This window comes from Aedes albopictus, chromosome 2 (assembly GCF_035046485.1).
Source record: "Aedes albopictus strain Foshan chromosome 2, AalbF5, whole genome shotgun sequence".
NCBI lineage: Eukaryota > Metazoa > Arthropoda > Insecta > Diptera > Culicidae > Aedes > Aedes albopictus.
Genome location: NC_085137.1, coordinates 421240685 through 421261546, shown reverse-complemented (window position 1 = coordinate 421261546; position 20862 = coordinate 421240685). Strand labels below are relative to the sequence as shown.

At 42.1% G+C, this 20862-nt stretch overlaps 2 protein-coding genes across 8 annotated transcripts in view; both read left to right on the top strand.

The window, feature by feature from the left end:
- The first annotated feature begins 195 nt into the window (after nt 1–195).
- LOC109426690 (LDLR chaperone boca-like) lies at nt 196–1310 on the top strand. The gene is made up of 2 exons (XM_019702241.3): nt 196–555; nt 626–1310. The coding sequence occupies exons 1-2, from the start codon at nt 400–402 to the stop codon at nt 1046–1048; spliced, it is 579 nt and encodes a 192-aa protein (XP_019557786.2). The 5' UTR covers nt 196–399; the 3' UTR covers nt 1049–1310.
- A 14866-nt stretch (nt 1311–16176) lies between these two features.
- LOC109417792 (intermembrane lipid transfer protein Vps13) overlaps nt 16177–20862 on the top strand; it is a 70132-nt gene continuing 65446 nt past the window's right edge. For 5 of the 7 annotated variants that reach the window (XM_029869650.2, XM_062853551.1, XM_029869651.2 and 2 more), the window contains exon 1: nt 16249–17088. In XM_029869650.2, the coding sequence (XP_029725510.1) occupies nt 16989–17088 (100 nt within the window). In that variant the 5' untranslated portion in view covers nt 16249–16988. Of the gene's footprint in view, nt 17089–20862 lie in introns of all 7 variants that reach the window. The other 2 variants (XM_062853550.1, XM_062853549.1) reach the window with 2 other exon arrangements.

Genomic DNA, 20862 nt, shown 5'->3' with positions numbered 1-20862 from the left:
GAAATTGATATACCATCAGTCAAGGCAAATAGAAATTCACACAAATTTAGCATAATATGAAAAGACATATCACACTTATATGTGTATTTGCGTTTATCGATCCCTGAGTTCCACTCTGCGAGAAACACGCATGTCAAGTCAGTCTCACTATGGCGTGTTTCATTTTCATTCGTTCGTCTTATACCGGTGGAACAACAAATCAATACAAAGAATATTCAGGAGAAGCGCGTATACAACTAGCAACCACTCACAGACAGAGGACCCGCTCCGTTTGGCTACGTCATTCGCAGTTCAGTTTAGAGAGAGTTTAGAAACTAGAAGTAATAGGACAAAACATCAGTATAATTTGTTTCAGCACAATTATTTGATGAGCCAAAGTTACTGAAGAATCAATTAACAATGAACGATAAACTCCTGATCGTACTACTGATTGCCAGCTTGAGCTGTTTCGTGGGAGCGAAAAAGTTCAAAGAAGGCGAAAAACCGGCTTGGGCCAAGAAGGATATTCGTGATTACACGGATGCTGATCTGGAACGTTTGTTGGACCAATGGGAGGTAAGTGCTATCCACATCCAACATCAATTTCCTTAACGTTTTACTCAAACAACTCACCCTCAATCAACAGGAAGATGAAGAACCCCTCGAGCCGGACGAACTGCCGGAACACCTCCGCCCATCGGAACCGCTGGATATGTCCAAACTGGACATGGCCAATCCGGAAAGCATTCTCAAACAGTCCAAGAAGGGCAAAACGTTGATGGCCTTTGTGACGGTCAGTGGCAGTCCTACCCGGGCGGAATCGGAAGACATTACCAAGCTGTGGCAGACGAGCCTGTGGAACAACCACCTGCAAGCCGAACGGTACATGATCGATGATAATCGGGCGATTTTCATGTTCAAGGATGGTGCCCAGGCGTGGGAGGCAAAGGATTTCCTGGTGGAGCAGGAACGATGCCTGCAGGTTACCATCGAGAACAAAGACTACAAGGGGAAACATGTCAAGGAGGAGGAGGAGAAGGAAGACGAGGGATCGAAAGATGAGTTGTAAATTTGTGTTCGATTTTTTTCGTGCATTTTTGGAATGATCTGAATTGTAGTTTTTGACTTTTCAAATACATAGTTGTATGTAATTAGGAAACACTTGTTTCGTAAAATACTTGTCCATTATTTATCTGCAATTCTATGAATTTGTTAGTAGTCATGATTGCAATCAATGTAACCTTCAGTAATATTTCTAATATTGATCAGGTCTTGAAATGAAGTGTATTGTGCTCTTGAGATAAATAAATAAAATTGAATAACTTGTGTAATTTTGTTTCCGTGTTTGTGTGATAACATACAAGGAATAAACAAAAAAATCAGAACAAGCTCTCTCTGAATCACTCTAACTTAGCCCAATCTTGTCCGAATTTCGATCATAAATAATCAAATAATTAATCAACTAACAGTGAAAATTTGAGAATGTTATGAGAACTGTTATTGCTAGTTAACAGTAATTGCTAGTTAAACATTTATAAAAATTGATAATTGTACCTGTCCCGATCAGTTTGTCTATCCCCTGTATGCAAATGCCACGTCTGCACTATGGCGAAAATGTATGGAGTACATTGTTGGAATCTGTTCCAATTGACGAATTAAAATAATTTTTACTTAAATTTGACAGTTCTCCTTAGGAAATAATTATGGAACTGTCAAGTTTAAGTGAAAATTAATTTTAATTCTTTAAATGGAACAGACGCTTAGTAGAGGCAGGCGGGGCAGTATGGACACCCTTAATATTTTCATACATTCGAATTCTTTTGCACTTTCAATGCAGGGAGCATATACCCCATTTAACCGCAATGTAGTATCAGCAGAGGAACATTCGAAATTAGAATTATATCTAACTTTACACAAAAAAGTTGTGTTGGGCAGCATCCATTTATTACGTAACGCTAAAATCGGCATTTTTTGACCCCCTCCCCCTCGCGGCTCCGTAACGCTTTTTTGGATAGCGCCTTGCTTGTATCGATAAAGAACAGCCTATATACAAAAGAAGGAACATTCCCCTTTTGGAAAAAAAATAAATTCATGGAAGCAAAAGGTTATTTCAGAAAATGAGAGATCCAATATAATGCACCACTAACAAGTTTGCCTTTTTTCCATTGAAGGCTGTTCTTTATTTTTTTCTCCAGAGGGAAAATATATTTCTCATATGCTTTATGTCAAACGTCCTTTGTGCCAAACGTCTTTATGCCAAACGTACCAGATCCGTATTTACATACTTAACCTGTTTATATTTACTTATTTTAAATTAAAAAAACCCGATTTAATCCATCTATGGTGAACTGAACCCTTGTTACACTTATTAAAGTTATTGTTGTATTATTTGTATCTATATATATAAAAATGCAGTGGCATACGTGGGACCGCACATAACTCACGAACGGAACGTCGTCTTTGTTTGTTCTGTTAGTTTTCACCCAAGGAAGGTTTATGAGGCAAAAAACATGGAAAATTCGATCTTTCATACATTTTGACCAGGGATTTGGGCTTGGCTAGAAACTTGAAACATCAAAAAACGCAGTTGGCAAGACAAAGTTTGCCGGGTACAGCTAGTTTAACATATTTATTTTGTGTTATTGACCAAAAGTTCTAAAAAATATTGTGGATTTGACATCTAGTGGATTGATTTCCAAAATAGCATCTTGGCCATGGACTAAACAAATTTTAATCTTGCTATTTTCCAGTCTGGTTAATTTAAATGCAGGATCAAGATTTGGTTTACTTTTTTTTACTGTTTTTTTGTTTATTAATTGTTTTTTATTCTTTTTTTTGTAATTTGTTTTTCACTGCTAATATACCGTTTGTTTCAGAGGAATGCAGGTAAATTTGTCCTATGTGTAAATAACACAATTTACAAAAAATATAACTGTTGTGAACGTATCACCATTCAATACCTACTATTTTTTATTTCAGATTTACAAGCAGCGATCAAAACGGCAAGGCATCTCTTTTTTAAAAAAGATTAAGATTACCGTACGATTCAGTGGCAGGTAGACCACGGTATCCGCGTCGATTTCTTCGAGCCGAGTTTCGTAATTTCGCGTGTTCTGTTTCTTCGAGTACAGTTTCGTAATTTCACGGGTGTTGATGTGTGTTTCTTCCGTTTCTTATTTTCGCGAACCTCGTTTTACGCAAACTATTTTTGATATATAAAAAAAAATGAAATGTCTGGAAGCCATCCGGTAGTTAAAATATTGTGCGTTTAGTACTAAATTGATTTCCGAAAAAACTTCATTGACTTCCGCTGCCTTTCCTATGCGTTAAACATAACGTCGGAAGTAGTGCGCTGTACAGTAAATCTGGTTTTCTATACAGCGCACTACTTCCGACGTAATGTTTAACGCATAGGAAAGGCAGCGGAAGTCAATGAAGTTTTTTCGGAAATCAATTTAGTGCTAAACGCACAATACAGTGATCGGGGCGTGAGTGTGGTATCCGGGATCAGCCGTACGACGCCAGCTAGCAGTAGATGCAGTTTTGTTTTCTCGAATTGATTGTGCGGTGGACATTATTCCCTGACATGTCGCGTATGTGAGGACGTATTCAATTTTTCGCGAGTGCATCGTTCGTAGCAAAACAAAAATCGGTCTGGTGATTGTAGCAATTTGTTTACCAAAACAAAGCCCCTAACAAATCATCCTTCCCGTATCCAAACTCCTAGTGATTACTCGTAGTAACGCAGAGAATTCCTCGGTTATTGGCCTAAGCGAGAATCACGTCATCACTGCCGGCGCTGGTATTGCTTTTTAAAAAAAGTATTGGGATGCCAGCATTTACACAATGAGGAGAAGGCTAGTCCCAAGCATTATCTGTTGGTTCATTGTGTAAATGCAGATGTCCTTGCAATAACAGAGGAGCAACCGCGGGCGGTCAATCATGCTCATGCTCATCTCTTAACCCTCTACTTCCCATGGTTGCTCTAGAGCACCATCGATTTTCGACGAACTCGAGACAACCGGAATTAGATGCATATGATGCAAAAGTTTTTAGAATATGATTGTAATCTCATTAGGTAAACCCAACTGTCAACTACTTGTTTCAATAGTGGAACTATTGATAAACAATCAAAATACTATTGATTTACAACTAAAATTTTTTTCGTTGATTTCGAAAAATTAGGCCAATTTGCAGTAACTTTTGTTCCAGCACTTTGTTCGGAAACGCTTTCTTGGCATAGAAATCGTTGTTCAAAGTCGTGGGAAGGAAAGGGTTAATCAGTCGAATAAATTAGCTCCGAAGTAAATACCGTCCGTGTACCAGTAGCCGCTCAGGACCCAATAGCCGCTCACTGTTGCAAAAATCAAGTTTACACACATAAATACACTCTTTTCGGTGCTGATATTCTTGGACAATATAAATTATACGAGAGCAAAGCCATTTTATGCAATATTTACCGGATAACATAAATTTTAAAAACAAAACAATGAAATTTTTTGAGCGGCTATTGGGATTAAAAAAGCTGTAGGTAATTTCATGTGTTCCAATAACCGCTCACGCAAAAAAATACGTCAAAATCGTAAAATCTAACGATTTTAGAACACAGTGTGTTTAACCCCTATTATACACTCCTACGGAACAGGAAAAAATAATTGTAAAAACATAGAGTTGCAAAAATAATGCACTTCGCAAAAGTCTATTTAAAAAATGGCATAAATTTGTTCGTGAGCGGAATAAGGACCACTTTGGTCTCACACCAAATGTAATAAAATCATACTTTTATGAAAAGTTCTACATAAGTCTTGATTTGCATCTGATTGTACTTAGATTGAACTAACATAAAATGGAAAAACATTACAAATTGGCTTAACGGTCATTCAACAGATGATGTTTTTCTGCGAAACTGGCCTTAGATGAGCGGAATCTGGTACCCTGATGGTACTTGGTATTCATGTTTATGGTTTAAAAATGATATTTCTACTATGTAAATCATTTTTGGCATTAACTGGTTATTTTGGGTGTCCGGTTCTTGCATTTTTCCCACAATATATAAATTGAAAGCTTTCATTTAACGTATTGTTAGTTTTCATAGAATTCCTGTTTATTTGTAATTTGTTATGTATAATTTTATTAAAAATAATAACCAGCTAGTATACACATTATATGAAGTCAGCATTATTTATAGAAAAATAATTTTCCTCAGACTGGTCAAAAGCTCATGCAAGATAACAAGCGAATATAATAATAAAAACCTGAATTAATCCACCTATGGTGAACAGAACCCTTCTTACACTTATTAAAATTATTGTTGTATTATTCGCATGTATGATTGTGTATTTTGGTCATTCTCATTCTGCTTTCCATAATAAAATCATCGACCATGGGCTCAACTACCAGATTTTTTGTCTCAAAAGCGTAAATTTTATTACTCCATAGTACTCCTGGAAAGATATCTCGGAAACAAAATGTCCAAACGGCATGAAATTTAATAGCATACTACTAGGATGCTGTAGCTTTCATTTGGTGCTGAGAGAACTCAAATCGATTGACACACGGCTGATTCATTTATTATAAAGCATTTTGTCAAAGACCTCTTAAAAAGTTAAGTTTATTACTCCAAAGTACTCCCCGAAACATATCTCGGTTACAAAATGTCCAATCGGAATGAAATTCAAAAGCGTCCTTCTAGGATGCAGTAGCTTTCGTTTCGGGCCTTAAGAACCCGAATCGGTTGATAGACGGCTGAGAAATTTATGGTGATACACTTTGTCAAAAATATCTAAAATAATTAAGTTGTACTACTCCCTAGCACTCTTTGAAAGATATCTCGGTAACCGAACGTCCAATCAAAATAAAATTCAATAGCGTTCTACTAGGATGTAGTAGCTTTCATTTGCTTCCAAGAGAACTGAAATCGGTCAACAGACGGCTGAGAACCGTGAGTGACATTTTTTTGTAACATACATACACACACACACACGCACATACAGACATTTGCTCAATTCGTCGAGCTGAGTTGATTGGTATATGTGACTCGGACCTGCGGGCCTCGGATCGAAAGTCGGTTTTCCAAGCGGTATTTATACCCTTCTTATGGGTGTAAGAAGGGTAAAAAGGCTTTTCCTACATACATTCCGTGATATTTTTGCTACTGTTTATTAAGCTCAAATATTACAAAGAGATAGTAGCTTTTATGTATTTGATGCAATTGAATTTTCATGTATAACTAACTTGTGTAACCAAATATGATAATAAAAAATCTGTTGACAGACGGCAGAGAAATTTATTATGATACATTTTATCAAAAATCTCTCAAAAGCGTAAATTTCATTACTCCTTAGTACTCGTGGAAAGATATCTCGGAAACAAAATGTCCAAACGGCATGAAATTTAATAGCATACTACTAGGATGCTGTAGCTTTCATTTGGTGCTGAGAGAACTCAAATCGATTGACACACGGCTGATTCATTTATTATGAAGCATTTTGTCAAATACCTCTTAAAAAGTTAAGTTGTATTACTCCAAAGTACTCCCCAAAAGATATCTTGGTTACAAAATGTCCAATCGGAATGAAATTCAAAAGCGTTCTTCTAGGATGCAGTAGTTTTCGTTTCGGGCCTTAAGAACCCGAATCGGTTGATAGACGGCTGAGAAATTTATGGTGATGTCAAAAATATCTAAACTTTGTCAAAAATATCTAAAATAATTAAGTTGTACTACTCCCTAGCACTCTTTGAAAGATAACTCGGTAACCGAACGTCCAATCAAAAAAAAAATTCAATAGCGTTCTACTAGGATGTAGTAGCTTTCGTTTGGGGCCTTAAGAACCCAAACCGGTTGATAGACGGCTGAGAAATTTATGGTGATACACTTTGTCAAAAATATCTAAAATAATTAAGTTGTACTACTCCCTAGCACTTTTTGAAAGATATCTCGGTAACCGAACGTCCAATCAAAATAAAATTCAATAGCGTTCTACTAGGATGTAGTAGCTTTCATTTGCTTCCAAGAGAACTCAAATCGGTCAACAGACGGCTGAGAACCGTGAGTGACATTTTTTTGTAACATACATACACACACACGCACATACAGACATTTGCTCAATTCGTCGAGCTGAGTTGATTGGTATGTGACTCGGCCCTGCGGGCCTCGGATCGAAAGTCGGTTTTCCAAGCGGTATTTATACCCTTCTTATGGGTGTAAGAAGGGTAAAAAAGGAATTTATAGAAATATTCTACGAAAGATATCTCAGTAACCAAATGTCCAATCGAAATAAAATGTCAGGGCCTTTTACAAGGATATTGTACATAGCTTTCATTTGATGCTAAGAGAACCCAAATAGGTTGACGGACGGCTGAGATATTTATTATGATGCACTTGGTCAAAAATCTCAAAAAGTTGTATAAATCCTAAGTACTCTTTGAAAGATATCTCTGTAACCAAATGTCCAATCGAAATTAAATTTCTGGGTGATTTGCTAGGATGTTGTTGCTTTCATTTGGTGCCAAGAGAACCCAAATCGGTTAACATACGGCTAAGATATTTAATATGACACATTTTGTTAAAAATCTCGCAAAGTTTAGTTGTATAACTCCTAAGCACTCTTCGAAAGATATCTCAATAACCAAATGTCCAATCGAAATAAAATTGCAGAGAATTCTACTAGGGTGTTGAAGCTTTTGTTTGGTGCTAAGAGAACCAAAATCGGTTGACAGATGGCTGAGATATTTATCAATATGCTATATGTCAAAAATCTGTCAAAAAGCTAACCTATATTACTTCACAGTACTCTTCGAAAGATATCTCGGTAACCAAATGTCTGATCGTAATAAAATTCAATCGGGCACCGTCCACAAATTACGTAACGCTCTAGGGGGTGGGGGGGGGGGGGGGGTGTCGTATGGCCGAGCGTTACGGTTCATACAAAAAATTTAGGAATTTCATACAAAAAAGCGTTACGAAGGGGGAGGGGGGTCAAAAAATGTCGATTTTAGCGTTACGTAATAAATGGATGCTGCCTAGGGTTCTACTAGGATGTTGTAGCTTTCATTTGCAACTAAGAGAATTCAAATTGGATATCAGACGGCTGAGAAACGTGCGTGACTTTTTGTAACATACGCAACACACACACACACACACACACACACACACACACACACACACACACACACACACACACACACACACACACACACACACACACACACACACACACACACACACACACACACACACTAGAGGTGGGAGCTAGGGGCTTGTTCCCTAGCGCCAATGAAAAACCACCAGTTGGCACTTTCTCTGCCCCCTACACCCTCTAGGAGGTGGAAAAGTGACCGAGCGCCTAACTCCATAGGTGGCTCAAAAGAAGGCGTGCCGCTGAGCACATTAGGACCGATACCAGTTAGGTCCTAATTACGGTATACTGGCTGCAAAGACTAGGATTTCCCAAGGATTTAATCAACACGACGCTATGGAGCTGGTTTGCGTATTATTCCACTTCCTTACTAAGAATGGGTGACACCGTTCTGAAACGGCATTTGGGCTAATGGTACGTTTGCCCCCGTCCCGTTAAAACCGTGGCAGGCCTCCTAGTACGTTCAAAACTCGCCACCTTAGCTGGTGGAAAGTAGGCTCAGTTGAAGATTCCTGACTAGCGTCGATCGGCTCTGATCACGGTACCCCATGAAGGACCGTGACAACCTTATCATGGCCTCCCTGTTACATAGACAACCATGAGATCAATAGACGACTACTTACGACGAGTGGAGATAGCGGCTCGGAGGGGGGACCCGAAAAGCATGGATAAAGATAACGACAACAACAACATCAACGGCAAAGGTGCGGAGAATCCGTTCGCAAGAAGCGGTCTGGCGAGGTCGCCGACAGAACAGAACCAGCAGATGCAACAACAGCAGCTGGAGCAACAGGAGCGGGAACAAGAGCTGCACGAGCAGCAGAAGCGAGAGCAGGAGCTGTGTGACCAACAGCAGCGCGAACAAGAACAGAACGAGAAGCAGCAGCAACGGCAGCTGCGAAGCGCATGGAATGTGCTTCCAAAACAATCAAAGGTGGAAGCTGCGAAAACTGTAGCGGACGAACTCCGTGAGTTCGTTGACAAAAGGCACAACGTGCACAAGGATATCAAGGACCTCGTTGCAAGGATCCAAGGTAGCCTTGGGTCAGCCATCAAAGACTGGAGAAGGCTGTTACAGAGAGCGGAAGCTGCTGAATCCGAGTTGGCGGCGACTAAGAACGCCCTGGCAGCAGCGGTACTACAACAGGCGAAAACCGGAACAGCCCCCGGTAGAGGTACCAAGACGAAAGGAAAGCCATTGGGGATGGATAGCACACCAGCATTCACCCCAAAGAGAACCAGATCATCACCTGGAGATGAAAGGCTCGCAGCACCCAAAAAACAAAAGAATGCGGATGCAAGACCGACGAACGAAGTGATTAGCGGCGGAAAGGGTGATTCCCCCTGGCGCGAGGTCCGGAACAGGAAGGACAGAAACAAAAAGGATAGCGCTAAAACGCAAAAACCTATCAGGAGGAGGAAGAAAGGTGAAGCGGTCATCGTAAAAACCAGCGAAGACACGTACGCCGACGTCTTGCGGGCCATGAGAACGGATCCGCAACTCAAGGAGTTTGGTGATGACGTCCAGAAGATCAGACGAACCCAAGCAGGAGACATGATCTTCGAGTTGAAAAGAGACTCGAAAAACAGAAGCTCAGCGTATAAAGAGCTTACAGAGAGAGTAATGGGCGAAAAGGTGCACGTGAAAGCCATGTGTCCCGAAGCGACGCTCCAATGCAAGGATTTGGACGAGATCACCACCGAGGAGGAAGTGCGACTCGCCATGAGGGATCAATGTAACTTGGAAGGCGTGGAAATGACGGTACGCTTGAGAAGAGGACCGTTTGGAACGCAGGCAGCGTCGATAAAGCTTCCAGTAGACGCAGCCAACAAAGCGATGACAATCGGCAAAATCAAAGTCGGTTGTTCAGTTTGCCCACTGAGGTTCTCCCAGCGACCGGAAGGGTGCTACAGGTGTCTGGAATACGGCCACCTGGCGCGGAACTGCAAAGGAATCGACAGGAGTAAGCTGTGCAGGTGGTGCGGTCAGGAAGGTCACAAGGCGCAAGACTGTAACAACGAGCAAAGATGTCTGTTTTGTGTCGACAAAAGTCGCAACAGACACGCGACGGGAGGCCCTAGATGTCCGGCCTTTAAGCAGGCGAGAGGTACTAAACCGCAGTGGAGGTAACTCAACTAAACCTCAACCATTGCGACACAGCACAACAGTTGCTGTGGCAATCCGTATCGGAGTCGAAGTGCGATGTGGCTATCCTTTCTGAGCCGTATCGTATACCAGCTGGAGACGGTAACTGGATCGCAGATAAGGCGAAGACAGCTGCTATATGGACGATGGGGAAGTATCCCATCCAGGAAGTAGTGTACCAGGCAAACGAAGGCTTCGTGATCGCCAAAATTAACGGAGTTTTTGTTTGTAGCTGCTACGCACCTCCTCGGTGGACTACAGAACGGTTCAACCAGATGCTAGACGAGATAACCGACAAGCTAGCCGACCGGAGACCAGTCGTAATCGCCGGTGACTTTAATGCCTGGGCGATTGAGTGGGGCAGCCGCCTCACCAACCCAAGAGGGCGTGTTCTGCTAGAAGCGCTAGCAAAGCTCGACGTGGACTTGGCCAACGTAGGAAGCACCAGCACCTACCGAAGGGATGGTCGAGAATCAATAATCGACATCACCTTCTGTAGTCCCGTGCTGGCGCGAAACATGAACTGGAGAGTTTGCGACGGATACACTCACAGCGACCACCAGGAGGTCCGGTATAGTATTGGATCACGGCCAGGGAGTACACTAACTGGCAGTCAACCTCGCGATCGAATGTGGAAGACGAAGCAGTTCAACAAGGAGCTGTTCGTCGAAGCTCTCAGAAGAGAAGATCCGGGGTCGAATCTAAGGCCGGAGGAGCTAACGGCAGCGCTGGTGCGTGCGTGCGACACAACCATGCCTAGAAAGTTCGAGCCGAACCATAGACGTCGTCCGGCATACTGGTGGAATGGAGCGCTTCGGGACCTCAGGAAAGCCTGCCTCAAAGCCAGGAGACGAATGCAAAGAGCTAGAACCGACGGCGAGAGAGAAGAACGTAGAGTAGTGCTGCGAGCCGAAAAAGCTGCTCTGAAGGAGGAGATCAAGCGGAGCAAGAAAACAAGCTTTAAGGAGTTGTGCCGGGATGCTGATGCAAACCCATGGGGAGATGCATACAGAGTGGCGATGGCCAAAATCAGAGGCCCAGCGGTACCCGCTGAGACATGCCCAGAGAAGCTGCAAGTTATCGTCGAAGGGTTGTTCCCTCAACACGAGCCTACGATATGGTCACCGACTCCATACGGCCATACAGGCGAGGAGAGAGTGAGTATCACCAACGACGAGCTGATAGCAGCGGCCAAGAAAATGAAGGCGAAGAAAGCGCCCGGCCCGGATGGTATCCCCAACATAGCGTTGAGAACAGCTGTCGAGGCCAACCCAGATATGTTCCGGACTTCTCTGCAGATCTGCCTAGATGAGGGTTGTTTCCCGTCTCAGTGGAAAAGGCAAAAACTGGTACTGCTACCGAAACCAGGCAAGCCACCCGGTGAACCAGGTTCATTCCGGCCGATATGCTTGCTGGATACGCTCGGCAAGCTGCTAGAAAGAGTCATCCTCAATAGGCTGACAACTTTCACGGAAGGAGAGCATGGTCTGTCGGGGATGCAATTCGGATTCCGAAGAGGGAAGTCAACGATAGATGCTATCCAGGCGGTTGTTGCTACAGCCGACAAAGCAAGGACGAAAAAACGACGGGGTAACCGCTTCTGTGCCGTCGTCACGATCGATGTGAAGAATGCATTTAACAGCGCAAGCTGGGAAGCCATCGCTACAGCGCTGCACGAGATGAAGGTTCCGGACTACCTCTGCAGGATTCTCAGTAGCTACTTCGAAAACCGGACTCTGTGCTACCATACTAGTGCAGGGCAAAAGAACGTCACGATAAGTGCAGGCGTCCCTCAGGGGTCTATCCTAGGTCCGACGTTGTGGAACGCAATGTACAACGGGGTGCTGACACTGCAGCTACCGACAGGCGTCAAAATCGTCGGATTCGCGGACGATATCACGTTGGTGGTAGTTGGCGAGTCCCTAGAAGCAGTGGAGATACTTGCTACGGAGGCGGTAGATGCTGTTGAGAGCTGGATGCAGATGAAGAAACTATCCATAGCCCACCAGAAAACGGAGCTGGTGCTGATCAGCAACTGCAAGGTGGTGCAGAAGGCTGCAATCATAGTCGGGGAACATGCCATAGACTCCAAGCGGGAATTGAAGCATCTCGGCGTTATGATCGACGACCGGTTAAATTTCAATAGCCACGTCGATTATGCCTGCGGAAAAGCAGCAAAGGTGATCACAGCATTGTCGAGGATCATGCCGAACAACTCGGCAATCAGCAGTAGCAAGAGGCGGTTACTAGCTAGCGTGTCCACATCGATCCTAAGGTACGCTGGTCCGGCTTGGGCGACCGCAACAAAAACTAGGAGGAATCGCGTTCAGCTCTGCAGCACGCACAGACTGATGGCCATGAGAGTGGCGAGCGCCTATCGCACGATATCATCAGATGCGGTGTGCGTGATCGCCGGAATGGTCCCTATCGTCTTCGTTCTGGAAGAGGACAAAGAGTGCTACGAGGCCAGGGGCGCTAGAGGAGCTCGGAAGGCAGCGCGAGTCGTCACGATGGCGAAGTGGCAACACGAGTGGAATACCACAGCGAAGGGAAGGTGGACCCACCGGCTTATTCCAAATTTGGTAGAATGGGTAAACAGAGATCATGGGGAAGTGAATTTCCATTTGACGCAGTTCTTGTCAGGTCATGGCTGCTTCAAGAAATACCTGCACCGGTTCGGACACGCAGGGTCGCCGTTCTGCCCTGAGTGCGGAGATGTCGAGGAATCGCCGGAACACGTTGTTTTCGAGTGTCCACGTTTCACTGTGGAGCGCAGCGAGATGACAGCAATCTGCGGTGCTGGTATAAGGGCCGACAACATTGTGACTAGAATGTGCCGCGACGAAGCCTGCTGGAACGCGGTGAATGCTGCGGTGGTAAAGATAATGTCGTTTCTCCAGCGGAAATGGCGAGAGCAGCAAATGAATGATCGTAGAGACAATCCGGGGCAAGCGTAGTAGTTCCGTCCGCGTGTGGTAGATCCGCCGTCGGGGACTACCGGTGTCGTGAGCGATTAAGGTGTGGAGCTTACTGGCTCTCGGTCGGTATTCGGGAGAACTTCCTACGTCGGGGAACTCTCTGTCGGAGTAGGATAGATCCACTGCCGGGGAGTATCCGAGTAGTGCGCGTGAAGTCATTGTGCTCAATGGCACACGGGCGGTAACGGGAGAACGTCTTTCGTCGGGGACTTCTCTGTCGGAGTAATACAGATCCACCGCCGGGGACTGTCAGAGTAGAGCGATCGGGAAGAAGCACCGGAGCATGGTCGTCAGGGCGCCTGTGAACCGGAAGCCGTCTCCAACCGGAATCGCAGGACTGACCTTGGCATCTGCCCGGGAAGTCGGTTGCGGGAGAAGTTTCAGTGTCGGGAAACTCTTCGTCGGGTAGGATATATCCACCGTCGGGGACTATCCGAGTCGTGCGCGGAAGCCTCGAGTGCTGATTGGCACTCGGGCGGCACCGAGAGGGCATCGTTCTTCGGGGCACATCAGTAGGAGCCGATGAACTCAGCGTGGCTTTAGAATAACAAATTTGTGGTACTAACATAGAGTTTGCCGCTCAATGGCGGTACGTTAAGCAATAACAAGCTAACAGGAGCCGAAAGACTAAGAACGAATTAGAATAACAAATTTGAAAAATAGCATGCATGTCGCTTAGTGGCGATACTGTAATATTAACAGCATACTAATGAAGCGGTGCGCATAGCATGAAGAAAACTAGGATAACGAATTGGTGATGGTGCACAAGGCACATAACGCCTCCCCTCCGAAGAAATACTGCATGGTGGTACCGGAGGGGAATTTAAGGTGGAGGTGAACGAGGAGAGTGTTTTTAGTGGGTAGGCGCACATTCGAATCCCACACAGCGTCTTTAGAAGATTTTTGGACTCCTAGAATAAAAAAAAAAAAAAAAAAAAAAAAAACACACACACACACACACACACACAAACACACACACACACACACACACACACACACACACACACACACACACACACACACACACACACACACACACACACACACACACACACACACACACACACACACACACACACACACACACACACACACGCAGACATTTTTTGCTCAGTTGATCGAGCTGAGTTGATTGGTACATATATGAGACTCGGCCCTGCGGGCCTCGGATCGAAAGTCGGTTTTTCGAGCGGTATTTATACCGAAGATAAGAAGGGTAAAAACATATTTTTTTTTTTCGGAGCACTTGCAAAAAATTTAAATACCATGTGAAATTGTTCAAAATAATTGACTATATTTGTAGTTCACTGTCAAAATTTTAACTCAATAATATCATATGAGTCATATGGTCATATGAAATCAAAGTTATAGCAAGTCAAAGTTGGCCATTTAGTATGCAAATTGTCTTTCACTGCCATTTTATGAACACAATTTATTGTATGTGTTATTTGAATTTTACTGCTACTTATTAACATCTTATTTCAGGAGGATGCAGGTAAGTTTTATGTATGGATAAATGCTAACCATACATTCTGCTTTTCAGATAACGAAAAGGTAAGAATGTTCTATTATATAATAAACAATCAAACTTATACACACCACACACACATATCCCATCATATATGGGGGAATGGTCCCTTTAGGACATCCGATTGAAACGATTCAGACATGAGCCTGGGACTGCCTCCTCCTTGTTGTTAACATTTCGTAGATTGAGGGCTGGCTCTTCGATCCCATCTATTGGGAGTATTCTGTCAATCGTCTGCTTGATTTTGCAGTGGTTCGTGAGAACTTTCTTTCGAAAGGATTTTTTTTCCCCCCTGACGTGGGTTTCGCACAAGTGTCTCTGCTTGCGGGTCCGCACAACCCTTTTTGGCCCTTCATACACAACTAATCGCGTTCGGTATTTTTTACCGAAATCTCAACCGCTGAGCGTTCGGTAATGGGTTTGCAACGAAATTCTGTAAAAATAAAACAAATTTCGGTAAAATGTTATCGTTTATCTGTCAAACTCTAACGAACTTCGGTAAAAGTTGCTACCTTTACCGATTTTTTCCTGTAAAGCAAACTTAACGGTTGAGATTTCGGTAAAACATTACCGAAGTCGGTGATTTTTTCTAACTGTGTACAGGAGAGTGACTGATCACTAACAACAGCACAATCGTGATCAAATCGCTTTTCAAATTATTCCAGTAGTGCTATAGGCAGATTCTTTTGCTACCTTGTGTACCCTGCAGTACAAAACCGAACACTGTTTTATTTAGTTTTATATTTTTCACAGTAACGTTTTCACATATGAAACAATTTGTGAAAGTTTCATGATGATCACAAAAGTTTTCAAATCATGAAATTTTTTTTAAGTTTTACAAGGTTTCACATAGAAGTTGAATTTGAAAACTTCAGAGTCCATTTTCTCAATGCCTACTTTTTACATATGGGACTGACTTGCGATTCACGGCAGCATAGTGGCTCAGAAAACGTTGTTCTTTCGTATAAAATCGAAAAATTAATACATTTTTCACAATTTAACAATCCAATAATACAATAATTACAGCTTTTTTTCTCTAATTTATTACCTCTCACATCAAATTATTAAATTTTAACGAAAATTTTAACGAACGCTTTCTCTTCCAGCCCTCTTTAAATACCGTTCGATGCAATCCGCATGGCCCACTGTCAGTGTCCACTACGCACGCCTACAACGGTACTCATAGTACTTTTCATTCATGCCGGAGCACATGTTACTCACCAACACACAGGCCACGAAGCAACAAGTACCGCTCGTTCGGGTGTTTATTTACCAAACGCCGGCCTCCGATTGGTCGCTGGCCGTCGTCGCCAGTGCTTATCAACAAAAGTTCGGGCCACCGGCGACCGACCATGCGGTTTGTTTACGGCGACATCGTGGCTTACTACGCAACATCTCGCACCCGATCGCACGAACACCAACGGACCGATCCGTGTGACATCCGTCCGCCCAGCACCAAAACAGTTACTTTCGCTAGTCGCTGTCATCAGTTGTGAACGAGAATCGCGGTGTGATTGTTGTGCAGCTATTTTCCTGTCTTTTCAGTAGGTTGACGCAGAAGAGTGTCAGATTTTTTTTTTCTTTTTGCGCTGTTTAGGCAAAGGTGAAGGTGAAACCACTGCCAGCGGAAAGTGAAGAAAAAATGTGATTAGGTGCCATTATCGGGGGCATTCGCGTCTGTATTGTTGATTAATCGTTTATTCGGTAGTTCCGGTAATCGCTGGAAGTGGAAGTTATCGCAATAGATAGTTGGGGAGGTGGTTTTTCGAGCTAGAGAAAAAGTGGATGAAAATGATGTCATCGGCCATGATTATCGCCAGTGTTGTTTTCTTCTGAAAATGATGGTTCAATGCAGTAAAACAACGTAGTTGGGTGGCACTGATGTGGCTGTGGCATGCGGAATGTGTGGATAGTAATAATAATTTGTGATTTTTACTAACGGATGGTAATTACAGAGTGAATATTGTTGTTGAAAAAACGATACCAAAGGAAGAGGATGAGAATCTTGTTTTTGTTGCATGACAAGGTGAAACATGTGGAAGACGTAGCTCGTAGTGTGTAGATAAAGTAGCACAACAGCTGTGTTTTACTCGAATAGTGAGGTAAAAATAGAAGCAAAGTACTAAGCGAAGTGATTTACATATTGAACCCAAGTTCATCTTCCTGGTGATTCAATTTGGATTTATCAGTGCGACCACAGTTAGCGGAACGTCTCCACGATGGTGTTCGAGAGCATCGTCGCCGACGTTCTGAATCGATTTGTCGGCGAATATGTGGAGAACTTGGATAAGAAGCAGCTCAAGATTGGAATATGGGGAGGTAAGTCTTTGATAGCTTCTCACACTTAATAAAATAAGTCTTAGTACATATTACCTTTGTACACAATGATAAATATCGTTGCCACTACAAACAACAATTGCAAGTAAAGATAATGCAAATAACAATGTTATATCACTCTCATTAGACTGTGGTGTGGCCCGTATATGTGCGGCTAGTTGTGCGTGCGTGCGAGCTTCATTGAATACCAATGAAAGTGAATGTCCATGGGGAGAAACAGGTTGACCGAGTTGCCAGGCCTTGAAGGTTTTAAAATAAAATCATCTTATGATTTGTTTATTTGAAGCACATTTTCTTATAAACATGTAGATTTAACTGCATCGTGGATTGCAATGACTCATCCATGTATGTTTCGTTCCAGATGGGTAGATGCGAACGAAAATGTGTATACGTATGCACATACTGTCATTCTATGGATAGTTGCCCATGTATAATATTAATTTAAATAGAACGATTATTATGCGAAGAACCGTCGTTTTTGCTTCAGCTGAAGTTATGCTATGCACTATTGTTAGTAGCGCCAATCAAGCGTGGCAACATACTGCATCCGTCTTGCCATAATCTCTGTAAGAACGTGATTCGAAAGAATCATGTACATAAATCAAGCATAACTTTTCAATCCGACGTAACTCGAGAATGTAAACAAATCCGGGTTTTCAGCTGTATGTATGATTCATAAAGCAAATTAAAGAATCCACATCACTGTTTGATGATTTATTGCTTAATTTGTTTAACTAAGCATATTATTCGAAACGACGTATCTAACTATTTTGATGTTTACAACTTTGATATATGAGAAAACCAAACGACGTATCTAGCCAAAATCAAAATCAACAGATACACCAAACTGGCACCATACAAAAGCGACGTATCTGGCATGACGTATCTCTAACCAACCCGGTGTATGTGTATTTTTGTCAAAATTCATTGTGAAAATGATATGGAATGAGTAGGTTTTGTTTCTTACCTAGTGCGTGCTATATCCCTGGTGATGTTAAGCACAAAAAAACTTATGAAAAGTATTTTTATAAAAAAACTATTTTAGTGAAATGGTCGTCAACATTGACCATGAATTTATTCAGATCAGTGAAAAAGTTAGATACGTCGATTTGAAAAATTATGCTTGAAATGTGTGAAAAAAAGCTAGCCTAACTTGAAACATCACAGTAATTTTTTGTACAATACATTAACCTATCTAATAGAGCTACCGCCGTATGTGGAATCTAATTGCCATTTATATGAGATGGTATGTAGACTTGTATGTAGATATGGAAAGAGTCAGAAGGTACGGGTCACAGGGTTTCCTGAATATTGTCTAAGAATATTGAACAGCTCATGTTTTGGACGGTGTGTACAATGGAGAACTCTAAAACTTTCTTGGCACAACTGGTTGTACCCTTTACCCTATAATTCCAGTAGTTATGTAGTCCTCCAATCGCCTGGGTACTCTAGAGTATCTGGTTGGGCCGTTGTCAATACGTTGAGATATTAGTGCTAGTGATGGATGCAAACACAGTTTGCGTTTTTGTTCGTATGGTCTCAGGCTATCGAACGAGTCATCACTGCTAGACTAGAGTTGACTGTAATTTTGATTTGTAGTATTTCAGTGATTCAGAAACGGTGAAACAGTAGCTGACAATCCCATTTTTTTTTAATATGTCCAAGTGTAACGAAAGATGATTGTATTACTGCTACTCTTCTGGAATGCCATTTTCAGTTGATTATATTCGTTTGGACCTGGGTGATGAATAGGCTCTTGTTCATGGCGATATGGCACTAATCTTGAAATGGAGGAAAACGTGCCTCTGGAGCCGACCTACTGATATCTGATACTATCAAGTGCTGAGAATGTCCTACTGATCACCTACAGCTCAATTCAGAAGCTGAGCGTGAAACTATAAAACAGCGCAAAATTTTTTTATCTCAAGAGCAAACTTTTGTGTCTCTGACATATTTTAGGCAGCTGAATCCGAATCTGGGCTTGGATTTGTTCCTGCACGTCACAATTTTGAGCTATACCTCAATTTATAGGGCAAAATATGTGGTTTGGGCGTTTTTAACTGCACGCCATTAAGCATGGAACTATTTTTTTTTAACAATCAAAGGGTAAATTGGTCAACCTTATTAATGACTCATGCAAAATATTTCGTTTTACCAAATCAAATTTGACAGATTGAAGCATTTTATGTTAGTATCAGTGAAGAGAATTGTCAGACAAAAGAGGCACAAAACAAGCAACAAAAAAGGTGTGGCGATTACTCTTTATCCCTACTGGTAACAGATAATGACATGATCTCGAAAATTTTTGTTGCAGATAAAACCATTTGGGCAGGGGGCCTATTTTGGGTAATTGTTGCTATAACTCAGTCAATTTTTAACCGATTGACTTGATTTTTGGGACACAATCAGATACGTACAGTATCTAGCCTTGATCAAAAATTTAAGTCAATCGGATTGATATTGACTAAGCTATAGCAACAAGTGCCCATAATAGGTCCCCCTCTCCAAATGGTCCCAGACCCTAATTAAGGTCATCGACTGTCGTCGAAAACGCCAATTGATATTCTTTAAATCAGATCGTAGTGTGGCATCGTCATATCTTCACTTTAAGCTAAGAAAGAACTTTTTAAAGTTCGATGTCCCTTATTCTAGTGTATTATGTAATATGTAAGAAGATGGTGTCATTAGAGCTAAGTCTGATAAAATGTTCAAGGCTGTTCGATGATCGAGACGTTTGCTTACGTTTCCTTACCTAAATCTCCAACGAATCGCGATACGCCAAAGTTGGAAGCGGTGCTTCCGTCAGTCAATTATACGTAGTAAATTGAACGATAAATGAGTTGGTACAGATTAAGCTCCCTTGTCTGATAATGTTTACCGATGATAATCATCCATATGTGTACACTCAACTTTCTTGACTCATTTAGCACTTTTTACTTTTTGCTTTTTTTCCTGATAACACTCCAGCCATCACTGCCAGTGTCGTCGTCGTCGCCTGTGTTGACCGGCCTTTGTTATCAGTTTCGAATACCGCTGGAAAGCGCTAACTAGTTGAACCACACCAATTTGCAGCGTGCTATTGAAGTCGATTCCGTTTTAAAACAAATCCGTAATAATTAGCGAAAAAGCCGTAACCAACAAAATGTACACAATTTGAGTAATTGCAGGAGTGAAAAGAAGCTAGATTTGTCTTCTAAATGCTCACAAAGTTTCCTTGATATCACTTTTCTAACTATTGAAAATCACTGATTGAGTGAAAGGCGTAATCCCATTCTATTCCAAACGAACAAAAACAAGAATTACGCCTTCTACTCCTTTGTTTTGTTTGGTGTTTTGTTTACGAAAGTGAAAGGCGAAACTGAAATCAACACGTAAACACGGCGATAGTAGAAGGCGAAACTGAAATCAAAACGTAAACACGGCGAAAGCAAATGGCGAAATTCTGTCAAAATCATAAACAAGGCGAATAGTAAAAGGCGATTCTGAAAATAATATCGATTTGAGGCGCATAGTATTGGGCGAAACTAGCATTCTCAGGTATCAATTCAGGCGTAATTAAATGAATGCAAGTGCAAAAAATATCAAATTCGTGCAGTGTTCTTAGAAAAACAAGAAACTATGTCAGGACTGTATCAATTAACCTTATTTAAGTTGAATTATTCTGTATTACTTCTAAATAGGAATTAAAATTTGATCAGCAAAATTCGGTTGTTGTTTTCGCATTGTTATTGCTTTGTTAGTTACGCCCTATTCGCG